Genomic DNA, 27,422 nt, shown 5'->3' with positions numbered 1-27,422 from the left:
GTTAAAAAAAATGGGAAGTTTCACCATCCATTGTGTCTTATTTACCTTCACAACTTGTTGATAAGAGTTTAGAAAGTACTTTCTCACATGTATTTTTCTTTGTGGCGATTCAGGAAAATTTAAACCTAGCCCTGAATTCTGCCTCAGCCATTGGTTGTACAGTGGTCAACATTGGTGCACAGGATCTCAAAGAAGGAAAACCTCACTTGGTCTTGGGACTTCTCTGGCAGATCATCAAAGTTGGTCTTTTTGCTGATATTGAGATTTCCAGAAATGAAGGTAAGGTCATCAAAAATATTTACTTTTCATTGATATATACTTACTGTGGGAAAAATTTATATTTCATTGTTTTCCTCTCAGCCCTGATTGCATTGCTAAATGAAGGTGAGGATCTAGAAGAGTTGATGAAGCTTTCTCCAGAGGAATTACTGCTGCGTTGGGTGAACTACCATCTGACCAATGCAGGATGGCGTACCATCAGCAACTTCAGCCAGGACATTAAGGTTCATATTTTAATGTTCAAATTTGCGACATACAAAAAAGATGTAGATGCATGTCAGGAACAAAAGGAGTTCAGACTAATTTGTATGTGTGTGTGTGTTATGGCTGTGGTTTTTTAAACAAAGACAAAAAAGAACTTCAATCACAGACTTAAATTTGAATTGAAGTTTAATTCACAAGCACACAGTGTAGAAAATGAAATTTTTGCATTTCTCTGTGTGAGGTGGATCCCCCACTTATAATCACAAAATCTTTTACTAAAATAAACCCAAAAAACTGGTTTATTGGCTTTTAAAAAGAAATACAACTGGTTGTGAGAGGAAAGAGATGCTAGCATTAGCAGATTAAAGTATTGTTTCCCTTTTTGTATGCCACGGATAGATTAGATAATAATGAGAATGTCAGTCTGTTAATTTGGACTGAGAATTACATCTGTTGCTAGACTAGAGGCCCTTGTGGGCTTGTCCAGTTTAATACTTACTTCCACTTTCTCAATAACCAGCTAAGAGGAAACCAAAGTATCAGAGGGCATAGGGAATCAGTAGACAAAAGGGGGTCTTCAGGTGTGTCTCTGAACCAAAGTAGCTTGAAACACTTCCCTCCCCACTGGAAGACACTTGTCAAGGAAACTTGGCCCTAATCTTAACTGATGCTGATCCTTAGGAGTGTAAACAAATGAAAGAGGTGAGGAAGGGCCTTCCAGGTTTAGGAAACAGCGTTGCTAGAAGCTCTCAAGGGTGAAACAGCATAGTACATTCAGGATCCTGTAAGCAATAAGTAAAGGTTACTAAGTTATTATTCCCTTCTTTGAGATGAGGACAATTGCTTCAATTTGAGTACTTTTCCCCATAAATCCAGTGATGATTTTATTCATTTGAAAAATTCTATTTTGTTTCCTTCCTTAAAGGATTCAAGAGCCTATTTTCATCTGCTTAATCAGATTGCACCTAAAGGTGACCGGGATGATGGACCTGCCATTGCCATTGACCTTTCAGGATTTAATGTGAGTATAGTTTTTAATTAAAATTTTAAAAAATTTTTATAAAATATGCATAGCATAAAAATGACAATTTTATGTGTACAGCTCAGTGGTGTTACATTTGCAGTACATGCAACCATCACCAGTACCCCTCTCCAAAAATTTTTCCTCGTCACATAGTGAAGTCTGTATCCATTAAACAATAACTCCCCATTCCCCTCTCTCCCAAGCTCCTGGTAACCACTATGCTACTTTGCGTCTCTATGAATTTGACTAGCGAGTACAGTCATATTTAGAGTACAGTTCGCTTCAGGCAGCATTCCCTGGTGGCGTCCTCAGCCCTTCATTAAACCTTGGCTCTTTGCTTTTCAGAAGTTATTTTTCATGCCCTAGGCTCTAAATTTCCATGCTAAGCCATCTGGCTGTCATGAGTGAGGAAGGGGAATTGCAGAATTCTGACCTTGAGTATGTGTGGAATCAACCCTACACTCACATTTCCCTGGTGCAACATCACTGGAACACACCAGGGTGCTTTTGCTGCTGTGCACAAGGAAAGGGAGCAACAAGCTGTTATTAGATTTCTAAGCAGTTGATTATAAGTTCTTCCAACTTATATTTGACAATACACAAAATAAAAAATGGCAATTCCTAGTGTTTATGGTGTAGGAAGAACTGATACAAATCCTGACCCATCTAACACATTTTATAGGAAGCCCATTCTTTTAGCATAAGTTCTAAGTACCAGGGATGGTTCTATCGAAACCTTAAAGTATGGTCAGATTATAGTTTGTATGAAAATCTATTAAGTACTTAAAGTGTAATATCCAGAATATTTAGTTTTAAAGGCAACTTGAGTCATCACTAATTAATTATATTTTACATTATTATAAAATCTAAAAATCAGTATTGCAAAATTTACAAATTAGCTTGAGTACAAAAATTAGGAAGTTAAAAAAACTTACAGAAAGTTTCAAACCTACTCAAAAGTGGGCAAACTTAATATACTGAACTACCATGTGTTCATCCCCCAAGTTCAACAACTATCAACTCATGGTCAGTCTTGTTTCTTCATTTATCACCTACCTATTTGCTTCCTCTTCCATATTATTTTGAAGCAAATCCTAGACATGGTATCATTTCATCAATATGTACTTCTAAAAGATAAAGACCCTTTAAAAATATAACCATAATACCTTACATAACTAAAAAATTAACAATAATCTGTAATATCAAAATAACTAGTCAGTGTTGACATTTCCTGTTGCCTCATAAATGTCAGGTTTTCTTTTTATAATTTATCTGAATTAAGATCTAAGTAAGGTCCACATATTGTGATCTGTTCACGTCTACCTGAGGAGCTTTTTATTGCTGTTTAATAGCATTGAACCTATTGCTTTCTCTGATTTCAATTACATTTTATTTACAACTCTGGTGCACAGAATTAGATAAGTCATAATCCTTGGTCATGATATACTCTCATCGTGGGTCCAGGCATGTCCCTCTTTTTATTTATTTTTGTCTGGTAGTTGTTTGTTTGTATTGAAATTGTAACAAGCTCATACAAACCCTCAATCCAACAAGAAAGCTAAGACTTTGACATCAGTTTACATTTAGCTGTGTAGTTCTTCCCTATGCCATCTCTCTGCGTCCCCTTAATGTGATAATCACCATCTTGAATCTTACGTTCATCGTTTTTTGCCTTTCTTTTGCTATAGTTTTTTTTCAACCAAATGTATTTCTTAAAAAATTAAATTTATTTTACTTTAAAAAAATTTTTTTATTGGAGTATAGTTGATTTACAATGTTGTGTTAGTTTCAGGTGTACCGCAAAGTGAATCAGTTATACATATACATATATCCACTCTTTTTTAAGATTCTTTTTCCATATAGGCCATTAGAGAGTACTGAGTAGAGTTCCCTGTGCTACACAGTAGGTCCTTATTACATATCTATTTTATATATAATAGTGTGTATATGTCAATCCCAATCTCCCAATTTATCCCTCCCCTACTTATTCCCTGGTAACCATAAGTTTGTTTTCTACAAAATTTATTTTACTTTTTAACTTCATATAAAGTTTATCATATACTTAAATTTCTATACTTATTTTGAACATATTAATGAGTCACTCATATTGTTATATGTCATTGTGTGAATATAACACAGTTTCACAGTTTTCATCTGCTCTCCTGTTGGTAAGCATTTGGTTTGTTTCCAGGGTTTTGCAATTGTGAAAAGTGCTGTTCCTACTGACTTTAATATTTTTTATATGTATCCCAGCTTGTTTTTCATTGAGAAAAGAGTCTACTGGAAATACCAGAGTAGAAAGGGTTAGATAGCTAAGCCTCTTAGCCAGAAAGCATTCTAGAATATGGCCTTGAGCAAGTTACCTATAATTCAGCCAGTAGAAGCTTACTGATACAATGTTTGAGAGTTTTGTTGAGTACTTCAGCAATGAGGGTGAAATATTCCACTGATCCCAGCAAGAAAACTCAGAGACTTGTTCTTACCGATTTAAAAGAAATGGGGAAGTTAATTTGGAATTCCTGCACATTCTGACCCTATTTTGAGCCATTATTTGATATATTTCCAGAAAAGTAGTTGCTTATAAATATGTATATGAATTAAAAATTATGCCAGTAAAAAGTTTAATCTTGAACGTTTTTGTTTTATTTCATTGTTTAGGAGGAAAATGACTTGAAGCGTGCTGAATTCATGCTTCAGGAAGCAGATAAACTGGGCTGCAGACAGTTTGTTACTCCTGCAGATGTGGTTTCAGGCAATCCTAAACTTAATTTAGCTTTTGTAGCTAATCTGTTTAACACATACCCAAGCCTACACAAGCCTGATAATAATGACATCGATATGAATTTATTGGAAGGTATGCTCTCTCTGTCTTTAATTGATTCACTGTGTGTATCTTTTTGTGGTATTGTCCTACTTCACTGTCAGAGGTAGGGGATTGTGGTGGGAGATCGAGTTTACTGTGTGTAGGCATGTGCATTCATTAAAAAGTTCAACTTAAAGTCGTTTTTCATTTTGGTTAAAAGAGAATGCTGAGGTAGATTTTACATGTCTGTCATTTCTCCATAAGAGTTTAGTGAAAACCATCATACATTTAAAACGTTCTCTTAAATGACCACATAACATAATTACACCACCAATATGGACAATGAATTATAGCTATTGGAAAAAAATAATTATTTGTAGCTTTTTTCTCCTTTGAAAGCTACAGTTTGACTCCAGTATTGTTCTCTTTTTAATGTGTTTAGTGTACATGAAAAAATTTACAATATTCATTACTTGTCTTGTGTGTGGGCTATTGTTATCTGTCTCATAATTTATAATACTTTCCTGTTTTGCTTCATGAAATGCAGATTTGACCCCTCCTAATGTAGGTACTGTATTTAGTACTTTTCTCTACTCTATAAATATATTCATTCTGAATGTTCTTTTTATTAGTACCATTTACTCTTTCTGTCTGGGTTGATATTTATTTTTTGCATTGTTCATGTTGTGTTTTTTTTTCTGTCTTAATATGCCTAAAGAATGAATGATGACAAGCAAGAAACACAAATGAAACCTGATTAGGATAGCAGAGCAAGACTTGATTATGTAAACTCTCCACCTAATTTGCCTTCTATAATGATGGAATAGTGTAGTTGTTAACACATTAGAAATCAATTTTGACAACTGATTTCATGATTTGATGTAAAGCTTTTATCCCTCTGCTGTGAATAAACAAACTTATCTTTTTTTTTAAGTTAAAAGTTTATTCTTTTTTTTTTAACATCTTTATTGGAGTATAATTGCTTTACAATGGTGTGTTAGTTTCTGCTGTATAACAAAGTGAATCAGTTAGACATATACATATGTTCCCATATCTCTTCCCTCTTGCGTCTCCCTCTCTCCCACCCTCCCTATCCCACCCCACCCCTCTAGGTGGTCACAAAGCACCGAGCTGATCTCCCTGTGCTATGCAGGGTTTTATCTCAAGTAATCTTTGGCAGGATCTGTTTAGATTCTATAACATAGATCATTTTGTATTACTTAGCTACATTACATTTACTAAATGTCATTGAAGCTTACAATATATGAATCATCATAATGACAAAAACATTCTCGGTGTCTAGTTCTTTCTCCTTATCTGTTTCAGCCTCTCTCCTTTTCTTCTGCCAACCTCATACTCACTCACGTGCATACTAAAACCCACATTAGTACCAGAACTAAGAGTAAAAACAGTGGCAGCAGTGGTGGCAGCTGTCAGAGGTTAGGGCCACTCCTAAAATAGTCTTCATGGTCGCCCTGGTTTGGAGAAGCTGGTCCTCAGGTGGGGATTCTTCCTGGTGGGGAGAACTTGATACTGCAGTGTTCATTCTCCCACATCACCCACCTTCTTCCCTTCTTCCCCAGTAAGACAGAGTGAGAAATCAGCTTCATCATCTTTTTCTCTTTGACTGCCACAACCAGAGTTCCAAGGTCCTGGTCACTTTATGATTACAGCTTTTTGATTAATGAAAGAAGTTTCAGATTTAACAAATGTGTTCTTTGAGGAATATGATTAATTCACTCTTTCAGAAGTTCACTAAAATAAAGATTGTGTTCTCTACATAGATATGTAACTGAGAGGTACGATAGGTTAAAAAATGTTGATTTTTCAGCAGAGAAATTTAGGGTGAGGGATTAGAACTTTTAAAAAATTAAAAAGGGAGACTGCTGTGTTTTTTTCGGTCTGGGAAATTTCAAAATTCCTCTGTGTCTTACAGTAGAAGGCATTGTTTAGAGTGGCATATTAAAAATGATCTGCTTTTTATAGTCACTGAACTCTTGCTAGATACCTTTTCCAACTTGCTCGCTCTCCTATTTGTCACGTTTGAATTCTTTTGCTAGTGTTCAGCATGCTTTTGGAATTTTTCAGTGTGAATAGGATTGCTAAATATTTCCATTAGTATTTACTTTATTTATGTAAAAAGATACTTTGGGAAATATTTATCAGTCATCTTTATTTAGAACATATGTATGTCCTGATACATCTGCCAAAAATGAATTTGACTTTGACTGTCATTGGAATTTTTTCCTCTGTACATTTGTTTTTGTAGAGCCTTATGAAATTTGAAGCTTGACCGTATCACATCCCATATTCATATATTAGTATGTCCTCATTGGCAAAGAATTTTATCTGTATGGAATTAAAGAAAATTAAAAGCCCAGTTAAATATTAAATCTTTATATTAAATTGAGCCAAATATGTGGGCTACATATAGAGAGACAATCTCAGAATTCATTTGTGGTGATAGAAAATACAGAGACCATGGAATTAGACTTTGTCCAAATCACGGCACCAGAAAATACAGAGACCATGGAATTAGACTTTGTCCAAATCACGGCACCACCATTTAATAACTGAGTGATCTTTGTGAGCCTTGGTTTTCTCATATATAAAACAGGGCTAATAATACTTATTTTGAAGAATTTCAGAGCAAGTTAAAATGACCTTTCATGAATGAATGAGTTTAGCATACAGTATGTGCTCAATAATGTTCAGGTCAGGAAGAGGAAAACACTTAATACATCACTTAGCACATGTAGTGAGTGTTCAATATATGTTCCTTTTCTTTCCTCTTAGTAGCCTACTTTTAATATATTTGTTATTTTCTCTGAAACTTTTATCAATTGCAGTGTCAGTTTGGCCCTGAACATGAAAAGAATGTTTTATAGTTCTTTCTCTCTTTTATGTCAGCAATAAAAGATTTTACTTCTAAGATGGCTTCAGTTGTCTGAAATCCAGACAACATTTCCAGTCCGGAATACATATGTTTTTGTAATGCTTTACCATGGCTCTTGCACAAATGCATAGTGCTTCTGGCTTTTAGCATTTATTTACCAAGACAATTTGAAATGGTATTAGATAAACAAATGCTCACTTGTAAAATCTGTTTTACTTTCCAGGTATCAAAAATTAAAATAATGATATAATTAGTTTAGAACAGTAGGAAGAAACAGGAAACACTGAAGTTTGTAATAGTTTCAGAACTCAGTCAAAATACAACTTTAATGTCTTTTATCATCAGGTTCAGCAGAAATTGCATATTACTTTAAGTAAAAATTAAATGATTGTTATACACTATAGATGTTTGTAATCTTAAAACATAATTTGGATTTTCCTAGATGGAAATAATGTAAAAATTCTCTAATTACCAGAAAAAAATTTATATACATAGCAAAATAATAGAATGTAATAGAGAAACACCTAAAAGGTGAACCCAAGTCACATGCATCAAGCTGTTGATCATAGTATGGTTATATTTATGTCACTTCCAGGAAAGTTCAGATAGTTAATTTGAACCTATTTAATAACTCCTAAAACAAGGCAAGCGTGGGTTCTAGGAGTATTTAGTTTAACTTGGTTCTTTTTAAAAAGGTTCTCATATCAGTTACATATTATAAAATGGCAGTGGCAGATACAACAGACTGATCAGTTACCTTTTACAGACCAGAGGGAACAAAATTTAAGCAAGAAATTATATGGCTATGTAATTGAATAGAGCAAGAATTAAAGCAGATTCTGGGAAAGCCTTTAGGTAATGGTATTGAAAACCACATGAAAATACAGGGGGCAGATTATTTCCTGACCAGTCGGCACAAAAAAACAGAATCTTTTAGATTTTACAAGGTTTGGATTTCTGTTCTGAGTGTGCAGGTATACACTGTGTGTGGCACTCAGTCTGAAGATGACTGCAGGGATGACTGCATAGGGACTGGGCCCCTGGAACTCAGGTGGTTAAATGTGCCAAATTGTCCTGGGGATCCCACGTGAGCCAAAGTCCAGATGGTGATCTGGACTTGCCCATGGCTTAGAAGGGGTGAGAAGTGTAAATGTTTCAAATTTTCAAGAGTCTGGTGATGAGGTGTAGGCAAGGCCATTCCATTGTCTCCTAACTTGGCTGAAAAACAAACAGTAATATTTATAGATGGCCACTTAGGACAATCTGCAATCCAGGGGATGACCAGAAAGCAGACGTGGCAAAAAGAGCCCCCATCTCTCTCTGCCCACTTTGTGGCACACCAGAGTCCACATTTCCCTTATGGATGGGGTAAGCACTGCTGTGAAGGGACTGCTCAGGGAGCGTAGGTAATCACAGGTTCAATAATAGTGCCTGCAGGAGTTTGTTCTTGAGGTGATCTTTGAGGTCTAGTGACTTACCATGATGAAATGTGTCTTTGTCTTCGCACTCTGAATGGGGGCTGTGTCCCTTATATATTTTCAGTAGGGACAATCTAAAATAACTCAGGAAGCCTGTAAAATAGTTATAGCCCCTCGTTGCTTATTTTCATATTACCTCTCCCCTTCATTGCTGTTTGATTAAAATGCAGGTTTGTGTGCTCAGACACTTTTCCTGTGTAAAACCATAATCTGTACAAATTTAGAGATACTGCATTGGGGAAGGTACAGCTTTTCTATTTTTGTTTAATGTGCTAATGCTACCCTGAAAGGCTGCTTTATTAATTTTTAGCCAATCCCTTTTGCATGTAATCATTAACTACAGATAGGACCACATAAGTTTATCTGTTACTTTTCTGAACAGAGAAACCCATGGCTCAGTAATTCACAGACATCAAGTAAGAGATTCTAGATGGAGACATTTAGAAAGCAAATGGAGGCTTTCTAGACAGGGAAAACAAGGACTTTGGCAGTAAGAGATTTTTTCTCCCTAAAAAGATTGTAGTATCGTAGGAACCATGGCAAAGTATGTATGGCCAGTTTGTACCTGCCAGAATGGTTTAAAATATAGTTCTTGATTTCTTTTGTCCTGAATCATCAGTGTGAACTTGTGTCTACTCTAGGAGAAAGCAAGGAAGAGAGGACATTTCGGAACTGGATGAATTCCTTGGGAGTCAACCCATACATTAATCATTTGTACAGGTAAATATTTTATGTGATGCAGCTTTATGGCCAGGGTCCAACTTTTCTAGTTTCAAATTGTAGGTATGTTTACATGAGAACATTTTCTAAAAATCTCAAGAATTTTAGCCAACATTTAGAGTTTCAGAATGCTGGGGATTGGCAATACACTAGATTTTAAAAGAAAAGTATTATTTGAAAAGATAAGATTATGATAATATTAGTTATAATTTGTGATGATATAAATAACCAATTTAGTAAAGATAATCAGTTCATCTTGCTTTTTAATAATTACTAATCAGGGAAATAATAAATTATTTCAACTTTAACAGATTAGAAGAACAGTAATATTTTATAAATTGCTCTTACCATTTTATCAGTATTTTTCATTATAATTCACATGCTTTCTATTTATTTTTGCCCAAAACTTCAACTGTCCCGTAATTTGTTCAGTATATTTTTTCTAATTTGTAGAAATAACTTGGTTTCCCTGAGTACTTGTTTATTTTGTTCTTTCTTGTTTAAAAATGACGACACGTTATTAACATTGGTTGGACTAAGAAAATATTTTTTATTGAATCATTTCCTGGGCTCTCTGGTAGTGCTAACAATGTGTCTTTCTAGGTGTAGATGAGAGGAAACCTTCCTTCTCTCTTTATAATAAGATCTACCAGCATGCCTTAAAAATGCAAAAGAACTCAACTTCAGCTAATTGTATATTTTTTAGGAAAAAGGTCTAATTAACTAAACCTATTAATAATTTACACACCAAGGAAACTCATTATTATTTAAAATATGAACTGAAGATTAATGCCACAAAAGACCACGTTCACTGGGTAACTGAGATTTATGGTGCAGTTATTTCTTGGTGTATATTCAAAATAGTCTTTAAAACCGGTATTGCCTGATTCTGGTAACTAGCGTTGATGTGACAGACTTAATTGAATAAAGTCTTTAATAGGAGTGTGTAAATCCTAGCTAGATGACGAGATATACATATTTAGACTGAAACTGCTGTTATAGTAGCAGGGCAGTAAAGGACTCAAATGCTGAAGGTAAAAAGGGGTTAGATCTTTATGGACTCATTTGAAAGAATGTCTATAATATATAATTGAGAGAAACTAATAATAGGACTACCGTGATATTATTATTTAAAAATTGAGTATATACATATGTGTATATGAATTTTTTAAAAATCTGGGGGGATGAATACCAAACTGTATGCAACCTAGAGAGGAGGGTAGGGTAGTAAGGACACTTTTATTTTCAAACTTAGTAACTTAAATATGGGTTTTTTTTTTTTTTTTTACAATGAGCGTGTATTTTCTTTTTAAATTAAGAAATAAATTTAAAACTGGGGCATTAGGCTTTGTTGAAACTTCATGGTAACTTCATAAATGTCAGGAACACTAGAGTTCTCTGTGGTTGACAGTGGAGAAGAATTGACCAAATATTTTTAGCTAAAGATTATTTTTAGTTATTTAGATCCTGAACTGCTTAGCACAGGGCTTCTGGGTATATGTAATTTTTGGAGGGGGAAAGGGAATTCAGAAAATTCTCAAAAATAACATAACCTTAAAAAGAACCATCGGGATATAGAAAAACAATAACCAGAGGTCTAGTTGGCACCAGAGCTGTGTGTCCATGAATTTGTGTCTGGCTCATATTTCTAAACCCACCTCTAAGTGATTTTAGCTCCCCACCTACTTACACCAAACCCAGACCAAAGCAAAATAAAAATTTAGATTGATTTTAACTGAAAAGTCTCTCCTCTCAACAGGTTATTAAATATATTTTAAGAACTACTAGTCCTAGAATTTTTCTATGACAAGTTGGTTCTGGAACACATCTTAAATTCTCTGGAAATCATTTTAACTCTCTGGGCATCAGCTTCCCTATTTGCAAGACATGAGTAATAAACCATACTACATAGAAATAAGAATGAATTCCTTTAGAGTAAAAAAGAAAAAAAATCATGAAATAGGTGAGATTTCAGAACCTATACAACGACTTCAGTGATTTATTTTTCATACAAAGTTCTCCATGTGCTGATAGATAACTTAGCTCTTGATTACCTTCATCAAAGGAGGACTTTCTCCCTCCTTCACTCAGCACAGGGCCCAGCCCCCTTCACGGCCATATGGTGTGTGCTCAGAGATGCAAAGTAACTTCAATATGAACCTTAGCAAAACATAACTCAATGAACAAGTTGTTGAGGGAGAAAAGTCAGGTAATTAATCACAGAGCTAGCAATTACAGAAAATCAATCACTGTTGCATTATGTCCTTAGCATACAGAATTGAAAACAGACTCAATAGACATACTCTGCGCACCTCGGAAGAATGTGTTTTTCTGAATACAGAGTAGTAGTATTTTTACTTCAATAACTCCTACTTGCTCATAAATTCCTTCCTCTTAATGCTCGCTATTTAACATGAACAGCTTCCTACTGAGTAGCTATTGTGATTTTTATATAATTATTTTTTAAAGTTTTAAAAACCATACTGCATAAGTAATAGATGAACTCATTCTCACTGCACAAGCTTCAGGAAGTATGTACGTTAAGTAGAACAAAATAAAATATGATAATCCCTTTTTACTCCTCCCATATTCCTTTTTTTCCTGACCAGAGGTAATTGCTATTAACAGTCCATATCACACAGAGGTATTTAAATACTACTAATTTTGAAAATATTTTTAATAGATAATAAACTGTACGCAGTGTTCTGCCTCTTTTTTAAACGTAATATGTTGTGTAAAGCTTTTCATGTTAGTACCTAGAGATCTACCTTATTGTGTCTTATGGTGACCCAGGAGTCCATGGTATGGATACTTTATTCAACAGCCCCTACTGCCAGGCCTTTAGATTGTTTGCAAATTAATAAATACTCTGGGAGTGAATATCCTTGTACATATATCTTTGTAAACATTTATGAAAAAAAATTTGGACAGATTCCTAGATTAGAATTTTTGGGTCAAATGATCTGTTCTGCCTGCCATTCTCTGAGCATTAAATGACCCTGTTGTATTTTTATAGATATAAGCCCATCTCCAGTGTGCTTAATAGAATCAGGTAGTACCAACATTTCCTTCTCCTTCATTTTCTTTTCCTCCTGTCTTAGTGACCTCGCAGATGCTTTAGTCATCTTTCAGCTCTACGAAATGATCCGCGTGCCAGTCGATTGGAGCCATGTCAACAAACCTCCGTATCCTGCTCTTGGAGGGAACATGAAGAAGGTGAATGAAATAATGACCATGGATATTTTCTTATTGTTCAGATAGAAAACAGAGGATTTAGAGTTTTATAAAGCTTAGTAAAGTGTGGTCTGTCCCCACAGATTCAACCCAAAATGTGTTAAGCTTAATAGACTTTTTACAAGTGAGCTTTAATGTTTGGAAAGATGAAGGCAGTCCCCCCAAGTCAGATACTTAATCTAACTGTTTTTATCTTTAGCAAGTTGTAATACTTAATGTTCTTGGAGATGTATCATAAATGAATTCCTATTTTATAATCACCAGGACTTGACGATCTTTACTGGTTATTTGTTAATATTTTTCAACAAATATTTATCGATTAACTATGACCTGTACAGTGCAATGCCAGGATATAAGATAGTAAAAGGCATGAAGTTGGTCCTTAGGAAACCCTAAAGAAATTAGATATGTGTGCAAATAACTACATTACAGCACAGTTTATGCAAAAGTGAATATTATCAGTTTTAAGAAAGAAAAAGCCACAGGCTGCACTTATCAGAGGCTTCATGCAGGAGGTAGTTTTGAGTTATACTCTGAGAAATGGATAGAATTTTGGCAGAAGGAGACTGGAGAAGGGGCTGACGATTAAGAAGAATAGTTTGGCTATAGCAGAGGTTTCTGATAGGTAAGAAGTGAGTGTGAATGCCAAAAATTTGAATTGAAGCCAGATGTTGAGAGCCTTGAACGTCAGATTAAAGAGTTTGGGTTTTAAACTGCAAGCACTGGGAAGCCGTGAAACGTTTTTGAGCAGGAGAGTGACTTGATTACAGTTGGTGGGAGAATAGCTGGCAGATGAATGGTAAAGGAAGTGCTTGTCTCCAATATTCTCCTTCCTCATATAAGGGATCTGTGGTGTCCTTGGTGTACCTGCTTGTTCTGTTGAATTGCCGGTTTAATAGTCAACTTTTCCTTTCTACCTTCTATATCAGGTTCATTTGCTTTATAAAGTAAAAGTATGTAGGACTTTAAAATTGTTATACTTTCATTTAACTTTTTTTAAGAAGTAGATTATTTATTTTAAAATATCTTTATTGGAGTATAATTGATTTACAATGTTGTGTTAGTTTCTGCTGTACAACAAAGTCAGTCAGCTATATGTACACATATATCCCCATATCCTCTCCTGCTTGAGCCTCTCTCCCACTCTCTCTATCCCACCCCTCTAGGTCATCACAAAGCACCGAGCTGATCTCCCTGTGCTATGCGGCTGCTTCCCACCAGCTATCTATTTTACATTTGGGAGTGTATATATGTCCATGCCACTCTCTCACTTCATCGCAGCTTACCCTTCCCCCACTGTGTCCTCGAGTCCTTTCTCTCCGTCTGCGTCTTTATTCCTGCCCTGCCACTAGGTTCATCAGTACTAACTGGAGAGGATATGGAGAAAAGGGAACCCTTCTGCACTGTTGGTGGGAGTGTAAATTGATACAGCCACTATGGAGAACAGTATGGAGGTTCCTTATAAAACTAAAAATAGAACTATCATATGACCCAGCAATCCCACTACTGGGCATATACCCTGAGAAAACCATAATTCAAAAAGACACATGTACCACAGTGTTCATTGTAGCTCTATTTATAATAGCCAGGACATGGAAGCAACCTAAGTGTCCATCGACAGATGAATGGATAAAGAAGATGCGGTACATATATACAATGGAATATTACTCAGCCATAAAAAGGAACAAAATTGAGTTATTTGTAATTAGGTGGATGGACCTAGAGTCTGTCATACAGAGTGAAGTAAGTCAGAAGAAGGAAAACAAATACTGTATGCTAATGCACATATATGGAATCTTTCATTTAACTTTATCCTTTCATTTAAAATGATGTGTATATGGGAGTTCCCTGGTGGCACAGTGGTTAGGATTCTGGGTTTTCACTGCCGTGGCCTGGATTCAGTCCCTGGTTGGGGTACTGAGATCCTGTAAGCTGTGTAGCACAGCCAAAAAAAATAATAATAATAAAATAAAATAAATGATGTGTATAATTTAAATATAAAATACAAATTAATGGGCTCAAATTGTTATAACTTATCAATATGGCTACTATGAAATCAACCTGCAGTCATATGACTTAATAACTATCTCTAGTGGAATAAATGGAAATATAACCATATTCCCGGATAGAAAGACTAAATATCATAAAATTCTTGCAAATCAACTTACAGATGGAAAATAATTCCAGTTAGAATTAGAAGTCTCCTCTTATGTATATGTGGGCGTGTGTGTGTGTGTGTGTGTGTGTGTGTGTGTGTATGTATGTTTGTGTGTGTTGAGGGATGGGATTTATAAAGTGATTCTAAAGTTCCATTGGAAGAAGAAATAGGCCTAAATCATCAAGAACATTTTCCAAGAATATTGAGGGAGGAGCTGTGAGAAAATATAAAAAACTTATAAAGCTGAAGTAATTGAAATAGTTTAATAGGTATATAAGAATAGAATGAAATAGAGTAGCCTAGAAACCTATCCTAGAATATAAGAACTTAATATATGACAAGGTGCTTACTAAATTCAGTAGGAAAAGAAAGGATCGTCCAAAACATGATATCAGAACAACTGGTTAACTATTTTGTTAGGGAAAAAAGCAATTTTCACCATGTGTCATCCACCAAAATAAATTCCAATGGAATGAAAGTAAAGGGGTAAATGTTTAATAAAACTTTAAGAAAATAGAAGTGAGTGATAATCTACTCTTAGAGTGATAAATTACAAAGGAAAAAATTGATACAGTAGATACATATAAATTTAAAACTTCTGTATGCAAAAATAAACACCATAAACAAAATTAAAAAGCAAATAAAAACAAACTTGGAAACATTTGCAACAAAATGACAAATGGTTAATATCCTTAATGTATAAATAGTTCATGAGTCAATTACTAAAGCTCGATTACTATTACTAAAATTGTAATAGCAAAATGGGAGAGTGAACAATATGAGTGAAAAAATCACAGAAAAAGAAATAATGATGGATAATATACGCATGAAAAACTTTTCACCCACAATAGAGAAATGCAATTTAAAATAAGAAACAATTGGATTGCACTGCATTCAGTGTTAGAGGGAGTGTTCATTCGTGTAACCTTTCTAGAACAGTTTAGTAATACATATCAATAATCTTCAAAAAGTCCTTTGACTTAATAATTTCACTTATTATCTATCCTGATGAAATAATCAGAAAGTCAGACAAGAAGTTGTGTGCCAAAATGCTCATCATAGCAATGTTTACAGAACAAAAAAAAAGAAAACAACTTAGTTGTTCAACAAAGGGGTAATAAATTGGGATACACCCATAAAATGAAGTAAAATGTATAAGTTAAAAAATAGCGTTTTTAGTGTTTTAGTAATAGTGACATGGAAATGAGGATACAAAATTGCATATATACATATGAATCTAATTTGTTTAAAACACACATGCACACACATGCACACACGCATGCGCATACACACGCATTCCAAAAGGACTTCATACAAAGGGATCTAGGGATCCTCCAGATCCCTAGAATATGTATGTATTTATAGGCTTCGAGATTTTTTTAAAAGCCCTGTTTTCTTGAAAGAATGACAAAAAAGAAAGGCATCATAATATTAAAAGTAATTAAGTGGCTAGTATTATTACAAGAGATTTATATATATATTCATATTTTTCAGTATTTCTAGTGGTTGGACTGTCTACGTTTAATATTTTATTTGATATGCCCATAATTCTCAGGGGAGTAGAATTCAGGAAATTTCGTTAGCTAATTTCACATAGGTTTTTTTTTTTTTTTAACGTCTTTATTGGAGTATAACTGCTTTACAGTGGTGTGTTAGTTTCTGCTCTATAACAAAGTTAATCAGCTATACATATACCTATATCCCCATATCTCCTCCCTCTTGCGTCTCCCTCCCACCCTCCCTATCCCACCCCTCTAGGTGGTCACAAAGCACTGAGCTGATCTCCCTGTGTATGACACTTTTTTTTTTTTTTTTTGCGTTACGCGGGCCTCTCACTGTTCTGGCCTCTCCTATTGCGGAGCACAGGCTCCTGACGCGCAGGCTCAGCGGCCATGGCTCACGGGCCCAGCCGCTCCGCGGCAGGGCACGAGCCCGTGTCCCCTGCATCGGCAGGCAGACTCTCAACCTCTGCGCCACCAGGGAAGTCCTGTATGGCTCTTTTTGAATTATAGTTTTCTCAGGGTATATTCCCAGTAGTGGGACTGCTGGATCGTATGGTATTTCTATTTTTAGTTTTTTTTTTTAATTAATTAATTAATTAATTAATTTAGGGCTGTGTTGGGTCTTCGTTTCTGTAAGAGGGCTTTCTCTAGTTGCGGCAAGCAGGGGCCGCTCTTCATCGCAGTGTGCGGACCTCTCACTATCGCGGCCTCTCCTGTTGCGGAGCACAGGCTCCAGACGCGCAGGCTCAGTAGTTGTGGCTCATGGGCCTAGTTGCTCCGCGGCATGTGGGATCCTCCCAGACCAGGGCTCGAACTTGTGTTCCCTGCATTAGCAGGCAGATTCTCAACCACTGCATCACCAGGGAAGCCCCTATTTTTAGTTTTTTGAGGAACCTCCATACTGTTCTCCATAGTGGCTGTATCAATTTACATGTAACAGGAAAACAAAACTGAACCACTCATTCATTATATCTGGAATTTTTCGTTAATTATAAGATGTCTCAATCATATGTAGAATGCTTCCTTTCAGCAAATACTAGCTATTTATAGAATGAAACACAAGGCCTGAAATAAGTTCAAGATGTTTTAAAATTAAAGAAGCAGTACTTTCATGAAATGGTATCCAGGGAATTATTTTATGGACTTCGGGCATTCATCAGCGGATGTCACTTGCTTCATTTGTAAAGTTCACAAAGCTGCACCACTTGAATAGTCTTTCTTCATTATGTCTTCAGCATTTCTTTTCTCTTGGAACTCTGCATCCCATTATGTAATTTTTCTCATTTTCCAAATGATCTAAGCCTCACTTTTGAAGTGCTTGGTAATCATCTCTTCCATTAATTCTATGAGACTATATTCTGCAATTTTTTCGTGCTTTGTATTCATTCTTACCTTTCACAGGGTCTTAAACTTTTAGCCCGACAACTCTAGGAATTTCCAAGGCTCAGTTCTTGGCCTAATGCTCTTAACTTTCTGTATTTACATCCTCAGGGAGCAGATCCCTTTTTAGAGTGTTAAGTACTACCATAAATATGGTTACCTCTAGGAACCTAATTTCTTACTCTTTCTCTAGTTTGGTACCTCTCCAGATCTTAGAAGTATTTTGCCAAACTTGAAATCAAATGTTGCCAAAAAGTAGAACGTATCTTTTCCCTTAACACTAGCATCCATTTCCAGTTTCTCTTTCATTGCTGGTCACATCATCTCAGCCCTCTCGACTATTAACCCTGAGCTCCTTTCTCACAGTCATTCCCCTCAGGAACTTTGGTCACACTAACCATAAAACAGATGGCCCTTCATTGAAACACATTTTACATGAGTGGTTATTACAATTTGCTAGAAAATTGTCCTGTTAAAGTGAGTGGCAGTGGAAAATATGCTGGTTTTTATCTCTCCTGTTCACACTATTACATAATCAGGGCTCTGCTATTTTCCATAAATTAGGAATTCATTTTTTAAATTATGTGCATATTTCTATTTGGAAGACTAAATCTATAATATTAAATGACTAGTAGGAAAGAGAATTTTGGAATATTATCCCCATGCATGTAAAAAAATGAATACATATCAAAGATTTGATTTAACTTATTAAGGGAACCAGGCAGATATTACAGCAGGTTCAGAGTATCTTCTGGCATTTTTATTTGTAACAGGCTGACCTCTGGGAATTTGGATTCTCTTTTTGCAAGTACAGTATCCATTAATTTGTACAAATTCTGTTATTGTGGGGTCCTTTTCTCACCTTTCCTGGAAATATTTTCTTCTTCTTAGAAAGAAGTGTATCTTTGTATCTCAGGTTTACTTGTTTTTTAATGAGGCCTTAACTAACTTGGGAAAGAAAATCAGGAGAAACCAGTTATACTGTTTTTCTTAACTAAATGTTTATTCTAAAAAAATACTTAATCACCTTTTATTACTGGTGATGTTATGAGATCTTACAATTTCACTGAGGGAAAGGTAAATATATATATGTATGTGTGTATATATATGTACATACACACATTTATATATATATGTTCTGAGGTAAGAAGTATAGTACTAGATGACTGGGCATGATAAATTTCTGTAGAGCCCAGGATAGACAAAAAATTTTTAATTGTACTTATACCACTGGAAAGTAGTTAGGTAGATAATTTACTTCGTGTTCATTCATCAGATTCTTACTGTAGACAGGGCACCGTGCTGAGTCCTGGGCTAGGGGTGGGGAGAGTATGATACAGATTTGTACACTTTATAGTTTTTGCCCTTTAAAAGGAGCTTATGTATGGTTGGCAAAAGAAAGTTCATAAAATGCTAAATATAAGTAGAAGATGGTACATAAGCATTATAAAATAACCATGATTGGCAGTTCATCAAGGCATGCAGATGATACAGTTAAGCTTAATCCTTTGATGAAGAAAATTGGCTAAAAGCTTAATTTTAAAGGATGAGTGAGATCTAGAATATTGGAGATGAAGTTAGATTCTTAATGAAACAGTTTCTCTATTCCTTAATTTTAAATGTAGACAAAACAACATTGATTACCTCTATTGATGGAATGCAGAAAACTGGGTTTTTAGTCTCAGATTTGCCACTAATCAGCTGTGTAATCTTGGACAGTCAAGACTTTTTAGAGTAAGAGAGGATCTTTAAACTTTTTAGCCAGTTGTTTCTCTATCTAGCTTAACCCCTCAGTGCTTTGATATGTTCAACTATAAAATGGGAATAGTTATTTCCTTAATTTCACTGGTTATTAGGAGATGAAATTCTGTCATACAAATTTTCAGTGTCATCATAATTATTTTTCAGATGACTGAACTAGGCTGGCATATTTAAGAAATATATTAAAAAATCTGTTTTATACCAAAACTTTTACTATTATTTACAGATCGAAAACTGTAACTATGCAGTGGAACTTGGGAAGAATAAGGCCAAATTCTCCTTGGTTGGCATTGCTGGGCAGGACTTAAATGAAGGGAATTCCACACTTACTCTGGCATTGGTGTGGCAGCTGATGAGAAGGTAAAGGCTGATTTGTTTGTGACATCATTGTCAGTCTCCTTCAACAAGTCACTGAACTAAAACTTTAGCTATTTTTGAAGAATAGCAAACACAGAAGAAACATACAATGTGAAATATATTAATTTTTAAATGATTTATTGTTGATAATAAATTTTTTACAAATTATATTTTGTTTTAAAAGTGGGTCAGTCTCTAGAAACACAATTACTTTTATTAATGCCTCTGAAACACTGCTTTGTAAGGAGTTGTTTTAATTTTTAAAAGTACCATATAGTAGTTTTTGCTTCTGATTACTAAGCTCTGTACTAGAGCTTACCAGACTAAAATGAGAAATATTTATTAGAACTGAAATATTTCTTAAATATTCATCTAAATATTGATATAAATGATGTGAGAGCAAATTTTACCCCTTTCAGTCTTAAATATGCATCTCTTCTGTTACAGGTACACGTTGAATGTGTTATCGGATCTTGGAGAGGGTGAAAAAGTAAATGATGCAATTATCATTGAATGGGTCAATCAGACTCTTAAAAGTGCAAACAAAAATACTTTTATTTCCAGCTTCAAGGTAATCAAAAGCTATTTAAAAATTGGGGGGGTAAGAAACTAAGTTTAAGAAGGAATTCTTATTGGGAATTACATTGGTTTAGGTTTAGAATTACATCAATGTTGTATCTCAGAAACACATAATTGATGAGCTTAGGCATACTAATTATTTGGCATGTGTAAACCAGAAATATTCAGTTTGAATTCTTATATTTTTGATTGGTTATCCTATTGAGTATAAATGCAGGTTAATATTATCGGACTTCAGTAATCTAATCTTAAAAAAGAAATTGAGCCAAAAATCCAATTGTCAAATGAAAAAAGAAAGATAAAAAGACATTGCTTATATAGGACCTATAATGTTTTGTGCTCCCTAGCAGCAGTCTCAGAATTGTATTGACATCATTTCCAAGGCATAACAGAGCCAGCCAAACCGATTCAAGTGGGAATTGAGAAAACTGGTAGGAAAAAAAAAAATCTTGTCATCTGGCTTCATAATGACACTTAACACTCACTTCTGAGCATTTGTGGATGATTCATAAAGCACTCAAAATGTAGTCTGCACATACATACCGACTAATTCTCATGCATTTCCATTGTGTTTTGCTTTTGCATGCAAGCTGATATTAGCTACAAATAAGCATGTCTGCTTGTACACATTCATTCAGTGAACCTTGTGTTTGTGATTTTATTATGATATGTGAAAAATTACCCATCAATTTGTATTTTTTTAGTGAAATAAGAGTGCAAATAGATGAAACCCTAAGCTCTCGCAAGAGTTATCTAACCATCTTTATTTTCTTCTTTGCCTTTGCTATATATGTTTGACAACATGGTAGAGCAGAAGAAATGTCAGAAATTGATAAATTCAATCTTCTGTTCTTTACCAAAAACTGAGCCCCAAAGTGGACAGCTGGATGTTGGCAGAGATGTTGCCTGAGTCCTAGTTCAACTGTGTTTCTTTCTTTTCCATCTTGGAAGGAACTAATGACATTGAGATTTTTGTTGTTGCTTATTTTTTTTAAAAAAAAGAATTTTTAGTCCATGATTTGTCTTTATATATTTTAGATATAAAACACAACTTAAAATGTAAAATGGGAAAGGGGACATATAAAACTCTCTAATTGACAGTTACTCTTTAAAATTGTTATACTGAAATTATATACATTTGAACATTAATTTGTGAAAAATAACAAGCATGTATATCATTAAAGTAAATACAATGAGAAAATATTTAGAAGCACATTAATAAATATTTATTGAGCTCTAACTATTAAGTAACATTTTTGGTAAAGAAAAAGATGTAAGAAATTATTTTGGCTCTCAAGAGTGTTTGCCATTTACTTCAAAGACAAAATTTGTATAACTGAGAAGGTAACAATCCTACAGGGTAAATGTTAAAATCCAAAGAAATAATACAACTAATATTATGGAAAAATCTAACTGATCATTTCCAACTGAATGGTTAGTGGAGACAGTTGGACTTTATTTGAGCATCAGAGATGGAGGCAGGATTTGAATTGGTGGAGAACAAGAGGGTAGTAATAAACTAGAAGGGGTCCACCTTGAATAAAGGCAAGTCTGAGAAGGTTAGGAGAAATAGTCTGGCTAGACAGGATTGTTCCTAAGGGACATAGTGCAAGATGTAGGCTGGGCCAAGACTGTGGAGGAATCTGGCCTTAAAAAGGATACTGGTAAGGGGAGTAACGTAAGCATAGGAATACTGTTCTGAAGGTAGGGGGCAGGACCGGTTGGAGCGAGAGTGGTGTAAGTGCGAGGAAAGCGCTGAGGCAGAACTCAAGGTGTGAGGTAATAAGGGTCCTGGGGACGTGATGCAGATGGGCACTGGGAACTTTAAGAATGGATAGTCATTTGCAAAAGAACAGGTAGGGTTTGGCTTCTTGACTTAGGGAAGCGCAGGAAAGAGAGAGGAGTTAAAACTGAATGTTTGGGGCCTGGGTAACTGGAAAACTGATAACAAAAATGGGGCTGTCTGAGGTGCAGCTGCTTTCTAAAAAGGCAATGAATTCAGTTTTAAGCTTATTGAATTTGAGGTAATTTTCAGGAAATGAAGAGTTGCATGAAAAGAGACATTAAAACTAGGATTACAAGCTTGGTGATCAGTTGAATAGAAGAGAGAGTTGAAAAATGGGAGTACACAACCCATTTAAGGGAGAGAGCTCACAGAGAAAAGCAGACTTGAGACTGGTTTTACTAGAACTGAGGTGGTAGAAACAAATTGCACAAGTGCTTAGCATGTATATATGCTTGATAATAAAACCTTTAAACAGAATATAAATAAGAAATATAGCAGTGCATGCTAAAAAATAGTTGGGCTGGGGAGGTTTTTTCCAACTCAGTGTGTTATATTTGAAAGCTATGATAAGTGGTACTAGTAAGAACCTATTAATCATAATCAAGGCAGTGTTGTACCCAGAAATTTTAGAAAAGACAAATTTACCCGTTTTAGTTGCAAAGTAATTTTTCCTCACCAAGAAGATGAGGAGGTGGTATATCAGCTAATAACAATAATCATAATTACCATTTATTGAGTCCTATATGTGTCATTATGCTAAGCATTTTACACGTTGTTGTTTCTTTTAATTCTCTCAACTCTATAAGCAAAAAGGTGAGCATTAGAAAAGTTAAATAACTTGTCCACTGTCATCAACTATTAAGCAGAAAGCTGGATTTCATATCCAGATCTAACTGCAGGTTGAAAGCCAAGCTATGGAGTTGTATGGCTCTGGGTTTGACACAGGCTTAGCCACTTCTTAGCTATGTGACATACTGCTCATTCATTCCATAAATATTCAAAGCTTACTCCGTGTCAGGTACTCTGCTAGGTGCTGTGACTACAGAATGCCCTCAAAGAGCTCACTGTTTAGAGAAGGAGGCAAATAAGAAAACATGAATCACAGTATGGGGTGTTAGCAGTGCTATAGAAATCAGCTAAGGAGAATAGGGAGCATGTGAGGAGGGCATGTGTTTTCCAGAAGCCTTAGCAGTTTATACTAATAGCTGGGTTACATCTCTTGATGAATAAAACTGATTTTACCTCTGGCTCACATTTAGTTATCTATGTAACCTTGGGCAAATTATTAATTTCCCTATGCCTGAGTTTCCCCATATTTAAAAGGGAGGTATTAATAGTATCTATCTTCTGGGTCTGTTGTCAAGCTAAACAAGTTAACACATGTAAATAGCTCAGTCATACCTGGCACACATTAAGGGGTCAATAAATGGAGCTTACTACACTACACTACTGGTCCTGCCAATATATAAGGGCATCGTGGAGAGGTTCCTGTTGTGATTTTTTTAGGGAGTTTTGGCGGCCACAACACTGTGCATTTGTGGATGATTCATAAAGCACTCAAATTTATTTTCAAAAATGACAGGAAGAACAATGGAATGGAATGTCCTACTAGTAATATATATCAAATTAAGAGAAGAGACGGTACAACACACTAACTTGAAAATCAAGGGCTTCCCTGGGGGCTCAGTGGTTAAGAATCCACCTGCCAGTGCAGGAGACACAGGTTCGAGCCCTGGCCCAGGAAGATCCCACATGCAGTGGAGCAACTAGGCCTGTGCGCCACAACTACTGAGCCTGTGTGCGACAACTACTGAAACCTGTGCACCTAGAGCCCGTGCTTCGCAACAAGAGAAGCCACAGCAATAAGCCTGCGCACCACAACGAAGAGTAGCCCCCGCTCGCCGCAACTAGAGAAAAGCCCACGTGCATCAACGAAGATGCAGTGCAGCCAAAAATAAATTAAATTAATTAATTAATTAATTAAAAAAAAATCAAGCCAAACTCTAGACTAGTTATCTTTAATATTCTAGAAATTCTTTTTGCTTAAGTAATTTCTGTATGATTAAGGAAAGTGAAAGAAAAACTATGAAAATGTATTTATATACTAAACCAAGGGTTTTACAATAACCCCTGCCCTTTTTGCAGTAAAAATGTCTTTCACTGATAATATGCAAATCAGGGGAGCTGGAAAGATAGGCCTGTTTTTTTGGAAACAGGAAGATAAGGGATCCAATATCATCTTTAGAAACTTAAATTTTTCATTCAACTCAGTAAAAGTTTCTCTCAAGGTGAATCAAAGGAAATAGGTGGGAAAATCCTTGTTTCCTAAATCTAAGTTAAGAAATATTTAAAATACCATAAAAGGATATAAACTTTCAGATGAATAAGGTCTGAGAATCTAATATATAACATGGTGCCTATAGTTAACACTCTTTTGTATAACTGAGATTTGCTAGGAGAGTAGAATTTAAATGTTTTCACACACACACACACACACACACACACACACACACACACACACACACCACAAAATACATAACTGAGGGTGATGGATGCATTAATTAGATGGGAGGGATCTTATCAAATCATCAAGATGTACATGTTAAGTATCTTACAATTTTATTTGTCAATTTTAACTCAATAAAGCTGAAAAAAAACAAAACAATTTTCCCCAAACTTAAAAGAACCCTCATAAATATGCAAATAATTAATCAAAATATAGCACAATTAAGCCACCTGTCTGATTGTGAATCACCACAGAAATATATGAAAAGTAAGCACATAGAAATTTTTAATTTATTATAGAATGACATGCATGTTAAGCTTTAATTTTAGAAAGTATAACGGTGTACATTAGAGTCTTCTAGAAAGCTTATTAAAAATGTAGATTCCTAGCCCCATCCACAAATAATCTGACATTACTTTGAGTGCAAGGATTAATTTGTGCTTTTACTAAGCACTTCAGGTGATTTTCATGTAGGCGGTCTGCAGGCTACACATTGAGAACGTATGTGTGAGAGTTTTTCAGAAATAGAAAAGATGCCCCAAAACCAGATCTGGATTACCAGCATCATATAGACTTAAGGACCCTAATTATTTTTATCCCTCTATTTCTACTTCCCCCCCCAAAATCTGTTTCATAAAATGAACATTCCTGAAAATGAAGAATATAAATTTTTCTAAAATTAATAAATGTACTAGATCATGGCCCCAAAAAAGAACTTTGTACTCTTCACATGGCTTCAAATTGTTTTATCAAACATTTATTAAGAACCGCATTTGGGGGGCTTCCCTGGTGGCACGGTGGTTAAGAATCTGCCTGCCAATGCAGGGGACATGGGTTAGAGCCCTGGTCCTGGAAGATCCCACATGCCGCAGAGCAACTAAGCCCACACGCCACAACTACTGAGCCTGCGCTCTAGAGCCCACAAGCCACAACTACTGAGCCCGTGCGCCTAGAGCCTGTGCTCTGCAACAAGAGAAGCCACTACAGTGAGAAGCCTGCGCACCACAACTAGAGAAAGCCCGCACGCAGCAAAGACCCAATGCAGCCAAAAATAAGTAAATAAATTTTAAAAAATAAAATAAAAAGAAACACTTTTGGCCAGGAACTGTACTAGATGTCGTCACTTATCTTAATATTCCCAAGAATCCTGTGACAGTTCGATTGTAGTGATTAGGAATGGGTGCTTTTGGCTTCAAGTAACAGAAAAAGTGATTTAAACCAAAAGTAAAGGCACAGAACAATAGCAAAGATCCAGAGGTGGGGTAGACATTAGGATTGGTTGAGCCAGTAATTGAAGAGTGTCAATCAAGTTTTGTTCATCTCTGCTTTGCCATCTAAAGTGGTTTTCTCTAAAGTTGGTTTTCCTCTTGCTCATTGAATAGCTGCTGGTTGTGCCAGGGGTTTCATCCTCTCATTCACAGTCAGGAGGGGGTGTTGCTAGCTTTCCATAGCTCTTCCTGGATAGTAAGGGCCTCACGTTAAATTAAATTAAGTTAAATTAAATTAGTGATTTAAATTAGCTATTGCCAAATAAATCACTGTGGCAATCAGATGGGATTCCTCCCTTTGGCTTTTTTAGACTATTTTTTCCAAGCTTTTTTCATTATTGTTTGCCTAATGAGTCTTTTAGACATTTTCTTCCTAAATTCCCCTCCCCCATGAAATTTTAATGCCATAGATATTAGTATATCTGTTATTCACTGTATTGCTCTATACATATAAAGAATAAGTTTATCACCTTACCCGCAGAATAAATGGTCTACACTAATTCAGGGTCACTCTTGGAGCTGTGGATGGGGTTAATTTTCCTTGAAGCACACGTCCATATATGGATACAGAGCAAACACGTGGGTTCTGGTAGGATTGAGAAAGTAGTAAGGAGTGGATTCTGGGTAGGCAAGCGACATTTGCTACTATTCATCCTGAGAGACAAAACAAATAATTTGTTCAAGTGCTGGTAAGTTGTACAATCAGTTCAGACCAGGATTTCTGACTTCAGTAGCAGTGTTCTATCCACTAGAATTTCGTTGTCCATTTTTAGTTGCCTTGGAGGTAACTTCCAAAATGGAGAGAATCTTGGGCGTTTAGAGTCAGTCAGTCATGGGTTCAAATACTGGTTCTGTATGTACTGGTTGTGTGAACAGCTCTTTTTTTTTTTTTTGCGGTACGCGGGCCTCTCACTGCCGCGGCCTCTGCCGCTGCGGAGCACAGGCTCCGGACGCGCAGGCCCAGCGGCCACGGCTCACGGGCCCAGCCGCTCCGCGGCATTTGGGATCTTCCCGGACCGGGTCACGAACCCGTGTCCCCTGCATCGGCAGGCGGACTCTCAACCACTGCGCCACCAGGGAAGCCCTGAACAGCTCTTTTGAGCTTTCTGACCTTCATGTTCTTCATTTTAAAAGGAGAGATTATAATTTCTTTATTACCAGGCTGTTAGGATTAAACAAACTGAACACGTAAAGCAACAAGAATAATGCCTTTATAAATATTAGTTCCTTTCCACTATTATTTTAATTTTTCTTTCTGAAAAATATTAAGTGAAGGCTTAGGAGTCTATGGTCTAAGAAAAAGAATATTACTAGAATTTGCAAAACTATTCACTTAAAATTCATCTCCTATTCCCTTTCAAAAGTTGTTTATTTTTTACAGAATGGATACTGTAGTTAGCATACTTTAGGAATTGTCACATCCACAAACCTTATTCCAGGTATGATGACAATCCTCTATACTGTAAGCTCTGTAAGGATGAAAGGAA

At 35.6% G+C, this 27,422-nt stretch overlaps 1 protein-coding gene across 2 annotated transcripts in view; it reads left to right on the top strand.

Annotated features, from left to right (window-relative positions):
• Positions 1 to 27,422, top strand: part of PLS1 (plastin 1) — a 117,833-nt gene that overhangs the window by 87,911 nt on the left and 2,500 nt on the right. For both annotated transcript variants that reach the window (XM_082840234.1, XM_082840233.1), the window contains exons 7-14: positions 114 to 279; positions 361 to 503; positions 1,409 to 1,504; positions 4,166 to 4,361; positions 9,326 to 9,404; positions 12,506 to 12,620; positions 19,666 to 19,799; positions 20,244 to 20,367. In XM_082840234.1, coding sequence (XP_082696360.1) covers positions 114 to 279; positions 361 to 503; positions 1,409 to 1,504; positions 4,166 to 4,361; positions 9,326 to 9,404; positions 12,506 to 12,620; positions 19,666 to 19,799; positions 20,244 to 20,367 — 1,053 coding nt within the window. The remainder of the gene's footprint in view (positions 1 to 113; positions 280 to 360; positions 504 to 1,408; positions 1,505 to 4,165; positions 4,362 to 9,325; positions 9,405 to 12,505; positions 12,621 to 19,665; positions 19,800 to 20,243; positions 20,368 to 27,422) is intronic.

Source organism: Leucopleurus acutus, assembly GCF_964270905.1.
Source record: "Leucopleurus acutus genome assembly, chromosome: 5".
NCBI lineage: Eukaryota > Metazoa > Chordata > Mammalia > Artiodactyla > Delphinidae > Leucopleurus > Leucopleurus acutus.
This window is presented reverse-complemented; position numbering and strand designations above follow the sequence as displayed.